The sequence below is a fragment of the Enhydra lutris genome, unplaced genomic scaffold, assembly GCF_002288905.1.
Source record: "Enhydra lutris kenyoni isolate GAN:26980312 unplaced genomic scaffold, ASM228890v2 scaffoldscaffold26, whole genome shotgun sequence".
Lineage (NCBI taxonomy): Eukaryota > Metazoa > Chordata > Mammalia > Carnivora > Mustelidae > Enhydra > Enhydra lutris.
This window is the reverse complement of record NW_019154110.1, coordinates 3,305,969-3,322,339: the sequence shown is the minus strand read 5'-3', so window position 1 is coordinate 3,322,339 and position 16,371 is coordinate 3,305,969. Positions and strand designations below refer to the sequence as shown.

Genomic DNA, 16,371 nt, shown 5'->3' with positions numbered 1-16,371 from the left:
CGTGTGAAAACATTGCTTTGATAATTTTTTTTTTAATCTAAGTTTAAAAGTGATTTTTAGTAGAATTTTTTTTTTAAACCTTTGAAAAGAGCAGATGGAGTTCTTCTTTTGGGATGCCCCTGAGGCAGAGATGAGAGGGCACAGACTAGCCCATCACCCTCCTCCCAAAGGCGGCCAGGGACCGAGCAAAGTAGAAGGAAGAAAAGAATCACAAGCGTGCAGCCCCTAAGTACTTGGAGGAACCGAGTCAGCACGTACGCGGCGCGGTTGAGCAGGTGTCTGCGCCCCCCACCCCCCTCCGCGGCCTCTCCCGCCCTGGAAGGAATCAGTGTGAGGCTTTGGTGCCCCCTAGACGTCAGGGGGGCGATTGCAAGGTTGTGGTGAGCCAACTGGCATTTGGGGCTGCAAAGCCAGGCTGGTGATTCCTGGGCGATCTTGGGAAATTCATCTCGGACCAAATCCCCAGGGATCCCCTTTCAGATGAACAAGTTCCTGCTCCCCGGGTTCTGCTTGGCCTTCTTAAACTCATGCGTAAGCGCAGTATGAACAACGGGCTGCAGAAATGTAGGGTGCAGTTCCAAGGAGGGGACAGGGCAGAACCAAGGGAAGAGGAGACTGGGGGGGGGGGGGGGCACAAGCTGGGGAGGGGGCGGTGACTTAAGCCCTCGGCTAAGGCTCTCCAGAATCTGTCCTCCACCTTGGTTCCAATGTGGCTTTTTAACACGACTCCACAGTCTCAAACTGCTGGCCCCACCACTCCTGGCCTTCTTTCCAGATCCTGATACCCACTCCAGGGTGGGTACTGCCTTCTTTGGTGCAGTGCTGGCCTAGAGAGTAGGGATCCCACAGGCCTGGGTTAAATCTCAGCTCTGACCCTGGACTATGTAGGTTTGTTCCCACACAGGGTAAGTTCCCTTACCTCAATCCGTCTGGCCTTCGGGTCCCTTGTGTGTAAAATAGGGATCCTGTGAATGGTGGGCACCACCCAGCTCGGGGCTGTGAAGAGGCTGACGGGTGCATGGCCTGCCCCCCTGTGCGCCTCTTCTCCCAAGGGAGACTTCCATATCTTCTTTCTTTGGCCTTGGACCACCCAGGCCAGGCTTCTCTCCTCTTGCTCCTCCTCAAACCCAGCCCTCCTCTCCTCCCTAAAGCGAACCCTTCCCTATCATTCCTCTCCCTGTCATTGTCACCACTTCCCAGTCATCTCCAGGAGCTGACTCTCCCTGGTGAAATCCCTGGTCTCACTGCCCATCCTCTGTCCGCATGGGGGGAGCGGACAGACGTCACCGTCTACTGGCAGGAAATCAGCATTTTGGGAAGGATCCCATGTCTGCTCCAGCCAGGCTACAGGCAGCGGAGCGGGGGTACTGGAGGTAGACGGGGTCCTCAGATCAGAAGGAATGAGGCCAGGAGGTACCAGTACGAACAGGGAGGAGGTGGAAGTCAGAAACTGGAGAACCTGTGAGTCTCAGCGACTGGCCAGTGTCCAGAAAGCGATGAGTCTATCGAAGATGCCCGGAACTGGGGTGAACCTGCGTGACCATGACCAGGAGAAGAGCCCCACTGGGCAACCTTGGTTCAGCAATAATTTCTCTCAGTTCGACCGGCTCTGGCCTCTGCAGAAGAAACACAGCCCTCTCTCCCTCACCACACATAAACACGGCCATCAAGAACTCCCAAGTTCTGGGTCTCTCAAGGCCCAGCAAACCGTTCCCCTGTGGAGCCAGACCAGGAAAAACCCTGTAAGGCCAAACCTCTCCCTCCAGAAGTCCTGGGGCCATCCGTCTGTCCTGCCTTCCTTCTGTTTAATGCATAGATGCAAGACGAGGCCCACCCCTTCTTCTGGGCCTTTCCTCAGCATTCCCAGCCCTGGCAATGGATGTGTCTGCCTGTGCCATCCCTTCTGAGGCACAAACTCCCACCCCGCCCCCCGATTTGCCAGGGAGGTGACATAGTTTGGGTGACTCTGTTCACATTCAGCTGTGTGTGGAGGCCAGCGCCTGGAGGCCAAGCTCTGCTGCCCAGCGAGGCCTGCGCTCATCCCCTCAGAGGGCAGGGCAGGCGTTCCCCTGCAGCTGCTCCTCCTGGACCCAGAAGAAACAAGGAAAGGGCACGGGAGGGGCAGCCCCACTTGGAGTCCCGGGAGGGGCGATGTGCTAGGCAGCGGCAGGAATGGGGGACTGGCTCATGCTCGGCCTTGAGCAAGATGCTTTGGTCGCCTTTCCTGGCCCCTTCTGCCTCGTTCCTGAGGAGCCGCCTGCCTCAGATAAACAAGGCCTCTTCCTCCACGTTTGACAGGTGTTTGACTACCCCGTGCTCTAGCTGTAACATCTCTGAACCGGGGTTTTTGGTTTTTCCTTCCTTCCTTCCTACAGAATTCCCTCATCTGACAGTAAACACCTAGAGCTGAGGCCACATTCTGGAGGCAAGCTGGTTTGTTTGTTTTACCTCTGACCTTGGCAGAGAAGTGGAAACCAGGAGCAGCATGGAGCCCCAAGAAGGGCCCCCGCAGCCCTGTGTGTGTGCCCCCCAGTATGCAGAGCCCCCGTGCCCCTCTCCTACAGGCCCACCTCCTCTGCTAGGCCCCGAGTCCCCACAGGAAGAGGCTCCACCTCTCCCCACAGCTCCACACACAGCAGGCCCTGTGACCGGAAATGCCTTTTACTCTCAACAGACTCTGGGTGCCCTTAAAACCAGGGCCCCGGGGAAAATCTTGGCACAGCCAATGCTGGGGTACCACACAGCTGTTGGAAAGAGTGAGGCAGTTGATCTGGGCTCATTTGGGGAGGTTCACAAGATTTATTGTTAAATGAGAGGGAAAAAAGCAAACGCAGAACAGGTGTTGCTCAGTTTGCTGGGCAGAGGAAAATGAAAATGTGTGTTGAAATCCAAGAATAGACAGGTGAGGAAGAAGAAGAATTAGGAGGAGGAGGAGAAAAGAAAGAAGGAAGAAAACAGCTGAGGGAAAGACAGAAGGCAGGAGGACATCCTGGGAGCCCCAGCCTTACCACAGAGCAGAACCTGGAGGCACTTCCGGGGGCGCAGCTGTACCTCCCATGATTCAGACGTGTTTCCTCCCCAAAGGGGGCCAAGTTACTCAGCGCCATTGTGATTTTGTCTGTTCCCTTAGGAAGGAGGCAAATATTTGTACTAATTTACTAGTGAGGATGCCATGAGCTGAGAGGTGACGTTTAGGGCTTCACTGGGGTTGGGGTCAAGAGGGCCAGAATTATTCTTAGAACACCTGTCTTGTGCTTCCAGGCCCTGAGGTCCTCCTGCCAGTTTTCCTTTGCCGGTTAAAATTATAAAACACTCACCCTCTCTTTCGCTTTTCTTCCCTCCTAGGAACTTCAAGATAACTCGTGCCTCTGTGTATGGGGAGGTTTCCCCTTCATCTCTTCTTGGCAAGCTCGTCACCCTCATCCATCACCCTCACTGAGGTCTGTGGTCACCGAGGTTAGAAGTTAGTTTAAAACCAGGCAGCATTTCTTCCCTTCTCCGAGTTCAAGCCCCTTTGCAACCGGAGGGCACTTACTAGAACTGTTGTTCCCAAATGACAGCAGCTGGTGCAAATCAAACATTCCCTCCCTCCCGTTCTTTCCTTGTGATAAAGTGGAAAAGGCTGAACTTGAAAAGGGAAACAAGGGGCACCTGCGTGGCTCAGTCTGTTAAGCGTGCGACTCTGATTATGGCTTCAGATCATAATCTCAGGGTCATGGGATGGAGAGTGGATCCATGTTGGGCATGAAGCCGGATTAAGATTCTCTCTCTTCCTCTCCCTCTGCCTGCCCCCCCAACTCTTCCCCTACCCCTCCACACCCACTTACTCTCTTTCTCTTAGGGATAAAAAAAAAATAAAGGGAAACAAAACCCAGGCTGGTTTATTCCTAGTTTTAATCAAATTGTAGCATGGACCCCAGGGAGGAAGGAAGAGTTGGCATCAGGCAACAACGGTTCGAACAAGTTGTCCTAAATATGGGAATGCTCATCTGGAATTACTTAAAGAAGTCCAGCTTAACTAGTGGCGTTGGCCGTGATCAACAGCAGCACCAGCTAAAGGACTTCGTTAGCGCGAGGGCCCCGGAGCTGCCCGCAGCCCATTAGAATCAAGCTGTTCTTTAAGGACAAACTGGAGACAGCACATGGGTCCGTGACCACATCCTGAAGGCACATCTCATTATCAGGTCCTGGCTTCTTGGGTGTGTGGGGTCAGCATGACTCTACATGTCCCCAGAGTCCTCTGGCCGCCAAGGACTTTCCACCCGTCAGAGCAGCAGTTAGAGGAGTGCCCAGCCACGCCTTCCTATTTCTGCGCTCAGCAGTCCCCGAATATCAGCAAGGTCCTCCAATTCAGGTCTCTGGCTAAGCTTTGACCCATTTCCCCATAGGCACTGCTGTTTGCTTCTCCCTACTTGATCCTAATTTTGAGAAATATTTTTTATTAAATATTTGGTTATAAAGATAATTTTTTTACATATTGTGGATTTGGTTTATAATTTGTTTTGGGACTTCTGCATCTATGTTTATGGGTGTGATTTACATGTAATTTTTCCTCTTACTATCCTTGTCAGAGTTATGCCGGTCTCACAAGACAATGCTTTCCACCATAATAGTTCCTTACATCTATCCTTTTGGGCTAACCGAGATTCCCCAGAGATTTCCAATCCCCTGGGCACTACATTTTTTTGTTTATTGTTTTGTTTTTAAGTTTTATTTATTTCTGAGAGAGGGAGAGCAGGGAGCAGGGGAGGGGGGAGGAGCGGATGGAGAGGGACAAGCAGACTCTACACTGAGCACGGGCCTGATGTGGGGCTCCATCTCAGGACCCCGAGATTATGACCTGAGTTGAAACCATCTCTTGATGGACGACACTTAACTGACTGAGCCCCCTGGGCACCCCTGCCTGGCACTGGAGTTCTAGGAGCACAAGATGGCAGAGAACATTCAGAATGCAAAGACTCAACCCTCTTACGGTACTTTCATCCCCAGCTCTGTTGCTGACCTCCAGACCATAAACTGTTTTTCTCTCGAGAATAAATCTTGAATTGGCTGAAAGAGCAGGGGAGGGACAGTTACCCAGCTGCCCAAGGTAAGGAGGGGATCTAACAGACAGTCAACCCTCCAGTAAACCTCCTTTTGTTCCCAGTTCCCTTAGTGGCTATCTGGAGATGCCATATTTGGGGGTGGGGTGGGTATTATGCAGTGTAGATTGGTTTGCAGAGCACTGCTTGTCTCCGCCATGGGCTGAGTATTCAATGGTTTCAGCTCTGCTAAATTTCTCAATGTCTCTGTCTGCTTTCCAGCTTATTGTGTCTCTTCTGTTGCTCTGGAGGTTGTGGAATTAGGTCTTCTAAATGAATCATTTAACAAAGTTTATCTTCCAGTTTTTAAATATCTGCAGTATCTATAATAGGGCTCTCCTTTTAATTTCTTGTGTATGTGTTTTCATTAGTCTTGTCAAGATCTGTTAATTTACTTTTTTTTTTTAAGAACCAACTTAATGGCTTTGTTGAACTTTAGTTTCTGCACATACATTTTATTTCCTTATACCTTTTTTAAAGTTTATTTTACAGTTCTAATTTCTTGACATGGATGCTAAGCTCAATTCTCAGGCTTTCTTCCATTCTAATAAAATTTTAAGGCTATAAAATTTATGTACTGTTTTAGCTCTACCTGCCATTTTGAATATGCAGTATTTTTTTTAAACCATTGTTTGGGTTAAATTTCCTTTATGATTTCTTCTTGGACCTATGACTTAATTTCTAAACATATAGGAGCCTTTTAGTTAGCTCTTAATTTTAGTTTCTAACTATTAAGAACTATTGGAAATTTGTTGAGGTTTACTCCCCAGTATATGGCCAGTTTTTGAAAAAGTTCCATGTGCACTCAAGACTGTGCAGTTATTAGAGCAATGTCTTATAGATGGCCACTATACCATACTTACTAAATGCTTAAATCTTTTATATATTCACTTGAGGTTTTGGTTACTTGATCTATCAACAATCAAGAAGTGTGTTAAAATCTTCCATTATGATATTATTTTTCCATATAGTTATGTTTTTGTTTTATATAATTTGAGGTTATTAGGTACATACTAATTTAGAATTTAGAATCTTTATATTTTTCTGGGGAACCAAGTAAACATCTAATTAATGCAGTGATTCTATCTCTAGTAATGATTTTTTTTTTTTTAAAGATTTTATTTATTTCACAGAGACACAGCAAGAGAGGGAACACAAGCAGGGGGAGTGGGAGAGGGAGAGGGAGAAGTAGACTTCCCATTGAGCAGGGAGCCCGATGTGGGACTCAATCCCAGGACCCCGGGATCATGACCTGAGCTGAAGGCAGCTGCTCAACTGACTGAGCCACCCAGATGCCCCATGCTTTTTGTTTTAAAACCTATTTCCAGGGTCGACATGTTATACAACTCCAGGGAGACTGTGAATAACAGATCCTGGCATGAGTTTGTTTGTTATTCAGAGTAGTCCTAATTTTGCTAATTATCAGTATAGCCACACCAGATTTATTTTTCTTAGTATCTGCCTGATGTATCTTTCCTATCCTTTTCATATCCCAGGTTGCCGATGTCTCTTGTAATTAGCTTATGGCTGAGTTTCTTTTCAAACTCCAGTTTGAGGGGCTCCTGGGTGATTCAGTCTGTGAGGTGTCTGCCTTCGGCTCAGGACATGATCCTGAGGTCCTGGGATCGAGCCCCGCCCGGGTCGGACTCCCTACTCAGCAGAGTCTGCTTCTCCCTCTCTCTCTCTGCCGCTCCCTGTTCATGCTCTCTCTCAAATAAAAGTCTTTAAACACCCCCCAAAACCCTCCAGTTTGACAATTTGCCTTTTTTCAGGAACATGTATATATTGTACTTACTGACACATTTAGATTTATCTCTTATTTTGGATACTCTATTTGTTTTGCACTTTTTTTTCTCTCACCATCTTGTCTTTTCATGGACAAAAATACCCTGCTTATTTTTTAGTAGTTCATCTAGAAAATTTTGGATGTATCATTAACATACCAAAGTCTAAAGTCAATCGATATACTTCTCTTCTTCCTGAATGACAAAGGATATGTTTAGTCCAACCACCTCCCTAATTATCATCATCTCTTTTCAGGTATTTTAGTCTCATCTTTCTTTGAACCCTGTTAGACTTACCTACAGGCACTTTCTGTTTAGATGATGCACGTACTAATCACATTTCCTATCTTCCATACTGGATCACCTCCCTTCTGTTTGACTGAAAGTGTATTTTATTTCACCCCTGAAAGACAATTTCATTGAGTATAAAATTCTAGGCTCACGGTTAACTTCTCCTAGCACCTTGAAGGTATGTTTCACTGTCTTCTTGCTTACAGAGTTGCCAATGAGAAGACAGTCGTCAATCTAATGGTCTTTTCTTTGGAGGGAATGATCTGTGTTCCTGGATGCTTTAAAGATCTGTTCTAGCATTTTGCCATGATGTGCCTAGAAATGGGTTTATTTAACTTGCTTGAAACAGAAAGGGTTTACAACAATAGTGACACTTCGATTAAAGCTTGATCTTTCATCTAATGTTATCTTGGAAAGTGCTATGACAGACAGTATCCCCTGCTAGGACTGAGAAGATTCTAGGAAAGCCAGAAAGGTAGGGGGCTCAGGCGCTGATGGAAATGTTGATTAGGAGGCTATATTTATTTGCTTTCAGTGAAAGGGAGACCCAGTCTCAGTAAAGCACATACTCTCCAGCCAATTCCAAGGCTGAACCCAGCAAAACTTCCTTTCTTACTCTTCTAAGATCTGGATGAAAAAACAGTAAGGTGGCAGGGTCACAAGCTCTCCTAGATGCGGTGCCTGGACATCCTCTGCGGGGAAGCCAGTGAGGGTCAGCACTGGCTGGGAAGGACCATGGAGACCACACAGAAAGTGAAGCAGGGAAGCCCTGAGCGATCTTACCGTTTCTCCATTTTGAGGAATAGGAGTCACCTGGTTGCTTTCCTTTGTTGCTAAATAAACTCCTAGCTAGATCAAATAAGCCATTTACTCTCATTTAGCAAAGTGTTTTATTCAAAAGCTTCTCAGCACCATCTAGTTGTCAGAAAGAATGGCATCGCCTTTTCCTGCCCACCCGACTCCAGATTCCAGAGGCCACAGTTAAACCGTTGGGCTAGAGCGCCCCCTAAGGGTTATAATTCAGATCATGATAAGGTTTTGGTGGTTCTCACACTCCTCTTTCTCTAAGCCTCCACTCAAGGAGAGCTGTGCTTCCCCACAGTTCGGAACAGGAAGGAATCATGTCAGACTCGATTCCTGGGCTATCAGAGGCACATAAAACTACCTTGACAAAAACGGGATTCAGTGACTGCCACCTAGGAAGGACAGTGATGCTGTCAGGCAGCATGCCGTTTGAAAGCTCGAATCTCAAGATAACCCTCCCCCAACTCTACCCTAGAAACAAGGAGCATCAGGTCCATTTTCTCTCCATATTCAATTGCTCGTCCTCTCCTGTCTTCTGAAAAGACACTAAGCCAGACCTTTTGACAGAGTTAGGACAAACAATGACAGCTAATTAAAATGCTAAGAGATCCTGAGCTGTTGGGGATGAGGAGAGTACAGAGTGTGACCTGATCCTTCCTTTTAAGAATATTTTGTCTCATCATAAAGCACACTTCTCCGAAGAGGTTCCTGGAGGAGAAATCCAAGAGTCTGACTGTGTCCTGTGGGAACCCATGTAACTTTGGCTTCAGTCCTCGGATCTGTCCGTTGCAGCTACTTCGGGTCCCGGAGGAGGAGGAAAGAGCTAGAGGCAGTGTCAGTTGGCCAAAGCCCCCATGGGGTCCCAGGCCGGCAGGATGATGGGTTCCTGCTCTAGCACGGCTAGCACCTCTTCGGGAACGTGCTTCTTGTCCACCACTACTTCGTAGACATACTCAGAGAACCACTCATCCGTCATGCACAGGTAACCTGGAGGAAAAAACAGAAGGCTCATGAACCAGAGGGCAAGGGGCAAAGGGCAGAAGCCCCACTAGTACTCTAAAGAAGCTTTTTACAAAACTTATACCTGCATACGTCTTTCAGCTTTCCCGTCTAGAACCTCACTTACTCTAAGTCTTACTAACCATTCTGTGATGCAGACGGGACAGGCATGGCTATAATTTCATCTATCAGAAAACTGGGGCTCAGAGTAACTAGGTGACAGGCCCGGTCGCACAGGGGAGGCTCCGACCTGGGCCTCGGACCTAAGACTGTTCGCAGATCCTGTGCTGTTTCATTGCCCGGCCTGTCTGGGCTGAGGAGGAGCATGTGACCCTAGAAGACAGGAGGAAAGTCTTCTTGTTCATAGAGCCAACACCAAGGGGACTGATCTCTAGGATCAGAAGGGCAAGCACCCTAGTTTCATCCTTACCCTGCCCACCTCCTCAGCATCACAGGCTCTTCTCCTACCTTCCTCTCCCCTGTAAATTCCTGCGAGCAGCTAAGCTGCTAGGGGAAACCTGATGGGGACCGTGTCTTCATTCCCAGGTAGCTGCTTATTTGCTGGTGATCCTGTGTAAGTCAAATGATAACACAGTCTTTGCTTTCCTAGTGGAAAATCTGTGGTGAAGATCAGGCAGAAATGGAAGACTGAGACAGCTTCTTGATTCTTTTCCTCAGCGAGGCCCTACAGTTTACAGACCTCTCCACTGGGTAGGACTGTATGAATGCCCTAGGCTGAGAGCTCAGCTGAGAGAAAACATGGTGTCAGCCATCATCCACCCATTTTAGAAGCCTGCCTCTTCCCATTAGGAAGATTAACCTGTATTTCAGGCTCCACTAGGACAAAACAAATTCCCCTTCAGGAACGTACTTCCAACAAACCTAAAGAGGGGAAAAAATGCTTCACTTGGCCACTGATAATATAAAGAGTAAAATTAAAGTGAGCAACTAAAGTGCGTATTTAAAATAAGAATTGGTCAAGGAGAGAGCCCAGAGCACAGAAATGTGAACTTACACAGGGCTACTGTGCACACCTACACATCCAAGGACTCAGAGGAATTAGCAGTCTTCATCACCATCATCATCATCACTCCCATCTTAACCATAACCGGCACCTGTTCTATACTAGACACCTGAGCCATTTTTCCCTCAAAGTGTTTGTGCAAATCGGTTTCTGTGCTGTATCATTTCTCACTATATGGGACCAAGAAAAAGGAAGAAGTTGTAGGTGTTTCTCCCATGGCAGTCCTCTAGGGGAGCAGTTCTCCAATGTCCAGGCCCCACTATATTCTTAAAATGAATGAGGATGCCAGAAAGTTGTTTATGTGGGAACACCTACTGGTCTTCGCCATATTAGAAATGAAAACAAAGTTTAAAATACTAATTCATAAGAATTAAAAAAAAAACATGAATAGAAATAATACATTTTTAGGAAAAAAACATTAAATTCTCTAAGACACAATAAACCTTAGTTAGAAAAATGGTTTTGTTTTACACTTTAATGTCTGGCTTCACAGAAGACGAATGAATTCTTGCATCTGCTCTGTCTGCAATATGTTGCAATTTGTTGTCCTGGCTGAAGGAGAGGAAGGAAAACCTGGCCTCATACAGATATGCTGTTGAAGGGAAGACCTTGCAAACCCCCTAAGATGGTCCCAGGGAGCCGCGGGGGTCCTGAGAGCACACTTTGACAACCGCTGCCCTAAAGGCCGGACTGATTTAAGTAATTAAAATGCAACATGATGGCAAGTCTAATTGTGTAAGCTACATGGTGTCACAGAGGACATTATTTAACACGAAAACACAACTGTTTTGGTGAGGTCTCCTGTGCCCAGTTCTCCTCTTCACCTCTGACAGAAGCCAAGGACAGCTCCCCCTGATGTGGCACAGGATATCTATCGACACAAGGGAACACAGTGCAGAAGAGCTCAAGGGCTCCCTCCAAGTCGGCTGAGGGAATGCATCTCTGTCCACTGGTGCCCGCCTCCTGATCCAGCACTCCTCTTCTCAACCAGAGGTACGGGCAAGGGGACCACAGACCCAATGGATGCTGTAGCCAGGGCTGCTTCCGGTTCCTGCCTGGATTCAGTACCCCCAAACCCCTGGCTTTGCTTGTTACCGTTGAGGACCTGGCCCGCACTATCCCCTACACGAGTGCCACTAAATTCTCTCAACGGACAGAAAGTCCTATCAACAGACACCAACCATCCACTCGGGCAGCGGAAGGGCCAACCAGTACCATCTCTTGCTGCATCCCAAGTCACTGCTTCCTGAGAAATTCATTATCTGCCTTCCCCAAGAGGGGCTTTCAGTGGGCAGGAAACCAGACTACTAAACACCACACAATTTGAGACATTAGTCATCCTTCCCCTTCCCAGGCTAAATAAATCCCTGGAATGGCTCTGGACAGTGAGGCAGGTGAAGGACAGAGGCAGATTCGTGTAATAAAGTTCTGTGTCCTTACGACAATACTATCATCATACAATCAAATGAGTCTTCAAAGAATGCACAGAGAAAATGGACAATAAGTACATGTACACTATCTTGTTCCAAAAGCAGATCAGATTAAGTCCTCACAAATTAAAACTCCTATCAACTGCGATCCGCCCTCTCAGTGTCCCTACCCAGAAGACCTGCCTTGATTCGCCTCTTTCTTCAGGATATGAGTTCTTTGGAGGCCCACAAAAACCTCACAGTCTAGGTGGTGGCCAGGTAATTGCACCCTGAGCAGATAATGAACTTGGGGCTGCTGTAACTGTTGCATCTTTCGTGTCTCGGGAGCTGGAGATTAGGATCAGTATGTCTGAGACCCGAGTGAGTGCCACGTGCGGGAGCAGCAAGTACCCATTCAGGCAGGTTTATGTTTTATTTTTTCAGGCAGGTTAAAAATGGCCATTGTGATTTGAAGAAAATTGCAGCTTCCAGTCCTTAAGCACTCTGGCCACCAGAAACAGGGGTTCCCCAGGAGAAGAAAAATCTACAAGGAGCCCAAGGTTATATTTAAGGAAACAGAAAGTCAGTTTTAGGAACTATGGAGAAATCACATTTTGCTTAAGCTGTAAATTGTTTACAGGCAATGAGAAAGAAACAAAATACGTGAACAGTCCTCAAAAAAACTGCCAGTGTTTCTGTATTTGTTAAGGGAAAGGGCAGTGTTGGTCTGTAAAGGGAAAAACGGTGTCTGTTGATACAACCCTAGACTGATTAGGCCAAATTTACTCAGAAACAGAATAGTATTGAACAGGTTAGTTTAAGGGGAAGAAGATCTTTACCTGAAAATAACAGTTTTCTGAAATTCTACCAGAGATCTAACATTTCCCAACCTTTCAGACTTGATTAAGGTGGTAAATATATTATCATTTATGAGTTAGATGTTTTCTGGTTTTTGTTCTCTGCCTTCTATGAGGTATTTTACCTCACTAACAAATGATCTGTGGTGAATGTGGGGCGTTGGGGGGGCTATTTTTTGAAAAAGGTGTGACAAAATCAAGTTTCTGTTCTGCTCTGATGGGCGTGCCTGGCAGCACGGATCTAAGGAGGCTGGATTCTCAGGGCCTCGTGACATCACTGCCGATCTCTCACCTGATGGTGATGACTCAAGGCTGAAGAAAGCTTCCAAGAAAGGAAAGCAAACACCTCACGGGCATTTGTCTCGTATTTCCAACCTCCTAATAAACACTTAGAAACTACTTCACGGGACATTAGCCGGTCATTTAAAATGAAGTTGCAAAGACCATGCAGCAACATGGAAAACATTTAAGCGATAAAAGTATAGAGCATACAGACAATATATCTTACTTAATCACAACTATGTTACGAATCCAGATATGTAAGTGAAAAAAACCTTACAAGAAATAACAAAACGATAACTTTATTCAATGGGGTAGGTGATTTTCTCCTCAAAACTTCAGAATTATTTTTTTTTTAAGATTTTATTTATTTATTTGACAGAGAGAGAGAGAGAGAGAGAGCGCATAAGCAGAGAGAGCAGCAGAGGCAGAGAGAGAAGCAGGCTCTCTGCTGAGCAGGGAGCCCGATGTGGGACTCGATCCTAGCACCCTGGGTTCATGACCTGAGCCAAAGACAGACTGAGCCACCCAGGCGCCCAAAACTTCAGAATTCTTGTACTGGTTTCTGGCTCCTAATTCTAAAGACTACTCAAATAATAAACACTTATTAAAACAGATTTTGGAAACATGGGAAAAGGAAGAAGATGAAAAGGTAGAAAATGAGGAGGAAGAGGAAGAGGTGGATGAGGAGCAGGAAAGAAATATAAATTTTTTAAAAAGATTTTACTTATTTATTTGATAGAGATCACAAGCAGGCAGAGAGGCAGGCAGAGAGAGGGCGGGGCGGGGGGGAGCAGGCTCCCTGCTGAGCAGAGAGCCAGATGCAGGGCTCGATCCCAGGACCCTGGGATCCTGACCTGAGCCGAAGGCAGAGGCTTTAACCCATTGAGCCATCCAGGCGCCCCAAGAAATATAAATTTAAGACCTGCCTGCAATCCCACCATCTAGAGATACTCTCTATTCAGATTTTACATCCAGCCTTTAATAAAGTTCCTGCGTACAGACTATACATTTAATAAAAACGAGACATCACACATGCTCTTTTATTACAAAGTACCACACAGGCTGCGTTTTCCACTTCATCTCTTTCCATATTAATTTAAACAATACAATATTCTACATCATAATTTTTAAGTGCGGAATTTGGATAAGCAAGCCAAAATGAATTTAATCAGTCCCCTACTGATGAAGTCTGGCTTGTTTTTTCATTCTTAGAAACAACACTGCTATGAATATCTTTGCAACTAAATCTTTGTACGTATCTTTATCTAATTTGTTTAAGATTTCATTTTTATTTATTTGACAGAGAAAGAGTGGGTACGCACAAGCAGGGGGAGCAGCAGGCAGAGGGAGAGGAAAAAGCAGACTCCCCGCTGAGCAGGGAGCCCACCAACTCAGGGCTCTATCCCAAGACCCTGGAATCATGACCTGAGCCACAGGCAGATGCTTAACTGACTGAACCACCCAGGTACTGCAATACCTTACATTTCTAGAGAATATATAGCAAATGTGGAAAATGACACAATCGCTATAAAATGAAAATTGGCAGTGTCTATAAAAACTTCAAATGCATTTAACCCTTTCCCTAATGCCACTTCTGAGACTTTGTCCCACAGACTTATAATACTTGCAGGAACATAGTAAGTATTTATGCACAATAACATACTCATTTGGCACTTACCACGTTAGGCACTGCTCGAAACATCACGCATATATTAACTCACTGCAACATTGTTTGTAATAGCAGAAGACTGGAAATACCCCAAGTTCCATTAGTAAGGAAACTGGTTGAATAAACTATGGTACATCCAGACAATGGAAAATAATGACGCTGTCCCGATACGGAAACATACTGATTTGAAATGCCTCCAAGACATGCTGTTCAGTGAAGTGAGAGCAAGAGGCAGAGCAGGCTAACACGGTGTGTTACCTTTGATGCACTACACCACACCGATAACCGGAAAGAGAAACTAACAGGAACGGCAACCTGAAAGAGGGCAGTGGAGAGTGACGGAGAGGGAAACAAGATGCTTTTTAGATGCTTTTTTGTAATTTGATTCTGGAACACTGTGATTTTACGATTTATTACAAGAATTATACTGTAGAAAGCAAAGCAAAAGCACACACATAAATCTATAGGGCGCTTCATTTCACAATGCAGTCTCATATCCACTGTCCTCATTATGATTTTAATCCTACAACACTGCAAGGCAGGAAGGGTTGGTGTGAATTGTCTAAAGTCATGTAGCCTGTATTCAAACCCAGGTCTCCAAATTCAGCCTTTTCCATGGGGCTCAGCCCCCTCCTCCAGGGCACTCGGAGACTTGGCACTCACGGCCGAGGCAGCAGGTCACAGCACGTCATCTAGTTCGGACACCTGTTTGGCGCCAACTCCACCTGCTCACACATCCCATGTCATGTGTCCGGGTGCTGCTTACAAGATATTTTGTATCTTTAAATCAAAGAGATGTCATGTGTGCCAGAAGCACATATTTAGAAGTCAGAGAACAGGATGGGCTGGGAGTTTAAAAAAAAAAAGAGGGAGAGAAAGGGAACCAAATGCACCATTTATGAGACAGACATGGGACAGTGATCTGAGAAGAGGCTTTCTTTTTCCTCCAGAGTAAACACAAAAGTCTGGCTGTATGGTGGGGCACATTCATGTTCCCGAACCTTTTGCTAGTAAGAGAAAAGATACTCTTATAGCTTAATACCACCAGAGGCTTTTTTTCAGAAACAAAAGCTAGAGAAGTTAGAGTGAAAAATATGGTAGGGAAACAAAGTTGTTTTGGTTATGGGTTGGTTGTATTTTTTAAACCATCAAGTCACAACCACGTTCAATGAGCAGAAGCATACACTTCTGAGGAAGCATCCTCTGCTGGAGTCCAGAAGAAGCCTGTTTGCCTCTGGGCTGAGGAGAGAAGGCAATGAACCAACCAGTCAGATTTCTCCTTTCCCTGGACCAGTAAGCACAATCCAGAGGAGCCTGAGAACACACACAATCCTGCCAGATCTCTAACAATGGACAGGGGAGGAAAGACTTAGATGGCACCCAAGGGTCTATTTTCCCACTGAAACTCAGTGACTTCTCTCTGACCCCAGAATGGTCACAACTCCTCTTTCAGGCGAAACTTGCTCTTTGATCTCCTCAAAAGCTCACACTATGTCTTGGCCTCCTTCCTCAGACCCACCTGAAGCATGATCCACATGCCAGGCACTACGCTCTTTTCAGCTACTCTTTCTCTGGCTGGCCTCCCACTTCCTTTCCAAAACAGTCAGGACCTTTCCTAAACACTCCATTCCCTCTTGAAGACTCACGAAGGAGCCTTCACAGTTTCAATCACTCATCTACCTTGCAATTTATCCCCTACATTATTTTGCACTTATTTTGGTGTTTATGTTTTACTTATTTGTCCTTATAATTAATTACAAACACTATATATGGAGCAAGATTTACAATCTCAAGTGTCCCAGCTTCAATCTTCCTGTCTCCTCACCGCACCTAGCACTGGAAGGGATTGGTACTGGTGCTGATGTGGTAGAACAGGACAGCTGGGCTTCCATTCCCTTTCTAAAACCTGCCCCAAAGCCTTTTCCCTTGACTCATTTTCTGACTGCATCACTCACACTATGCACCACCAAGTTCTCCCTGACTTCTCCCTAACCCCTCCCCGACAAAAGCTTCAGTGCCTTCCTACTGTCTCCCCACTGTGGGGGCCCTCTCCAGGTCTTCCTCTTTCTCTGTCATCTGCCTTCTTGGAGAAATCATCTCTTCTTTTCCCTTTCTGGGTCTACTTACCCTATATCTTACAGTCTGAGGAGCACACCACGAATGCCACTTCT

At 46.2% G+C, this 16,371-nt stretch overlaps 1 protein-coding gene across 1 annotated transcript in view; it reads right to left on the bottom strand.

Annotated features, from left to right (window-relative positions):
- Positions 1 to 7,834: 7,834 nt before the first annotated feature.
- LOC111151732 (bleomycin hydrolase) overlaps positions 7,835 to 16,371 on the bottom strand; it is a 46,696-nt gene continuing 38,159 nt past the window's right edge. Inside the window, exon 12 of the mRNA XM_022509901.1 lies at positions 7,835 to 8,947. Coding sequence (XP_022365609.1) covers positions 8,796 to 8,947 — 152 coding nt within the window. The 3' untranslated portion in view covers positions 7,835 to 8,795. The remainder of the gene's footprint in view (positions 8,948 to 16,371) is intronic.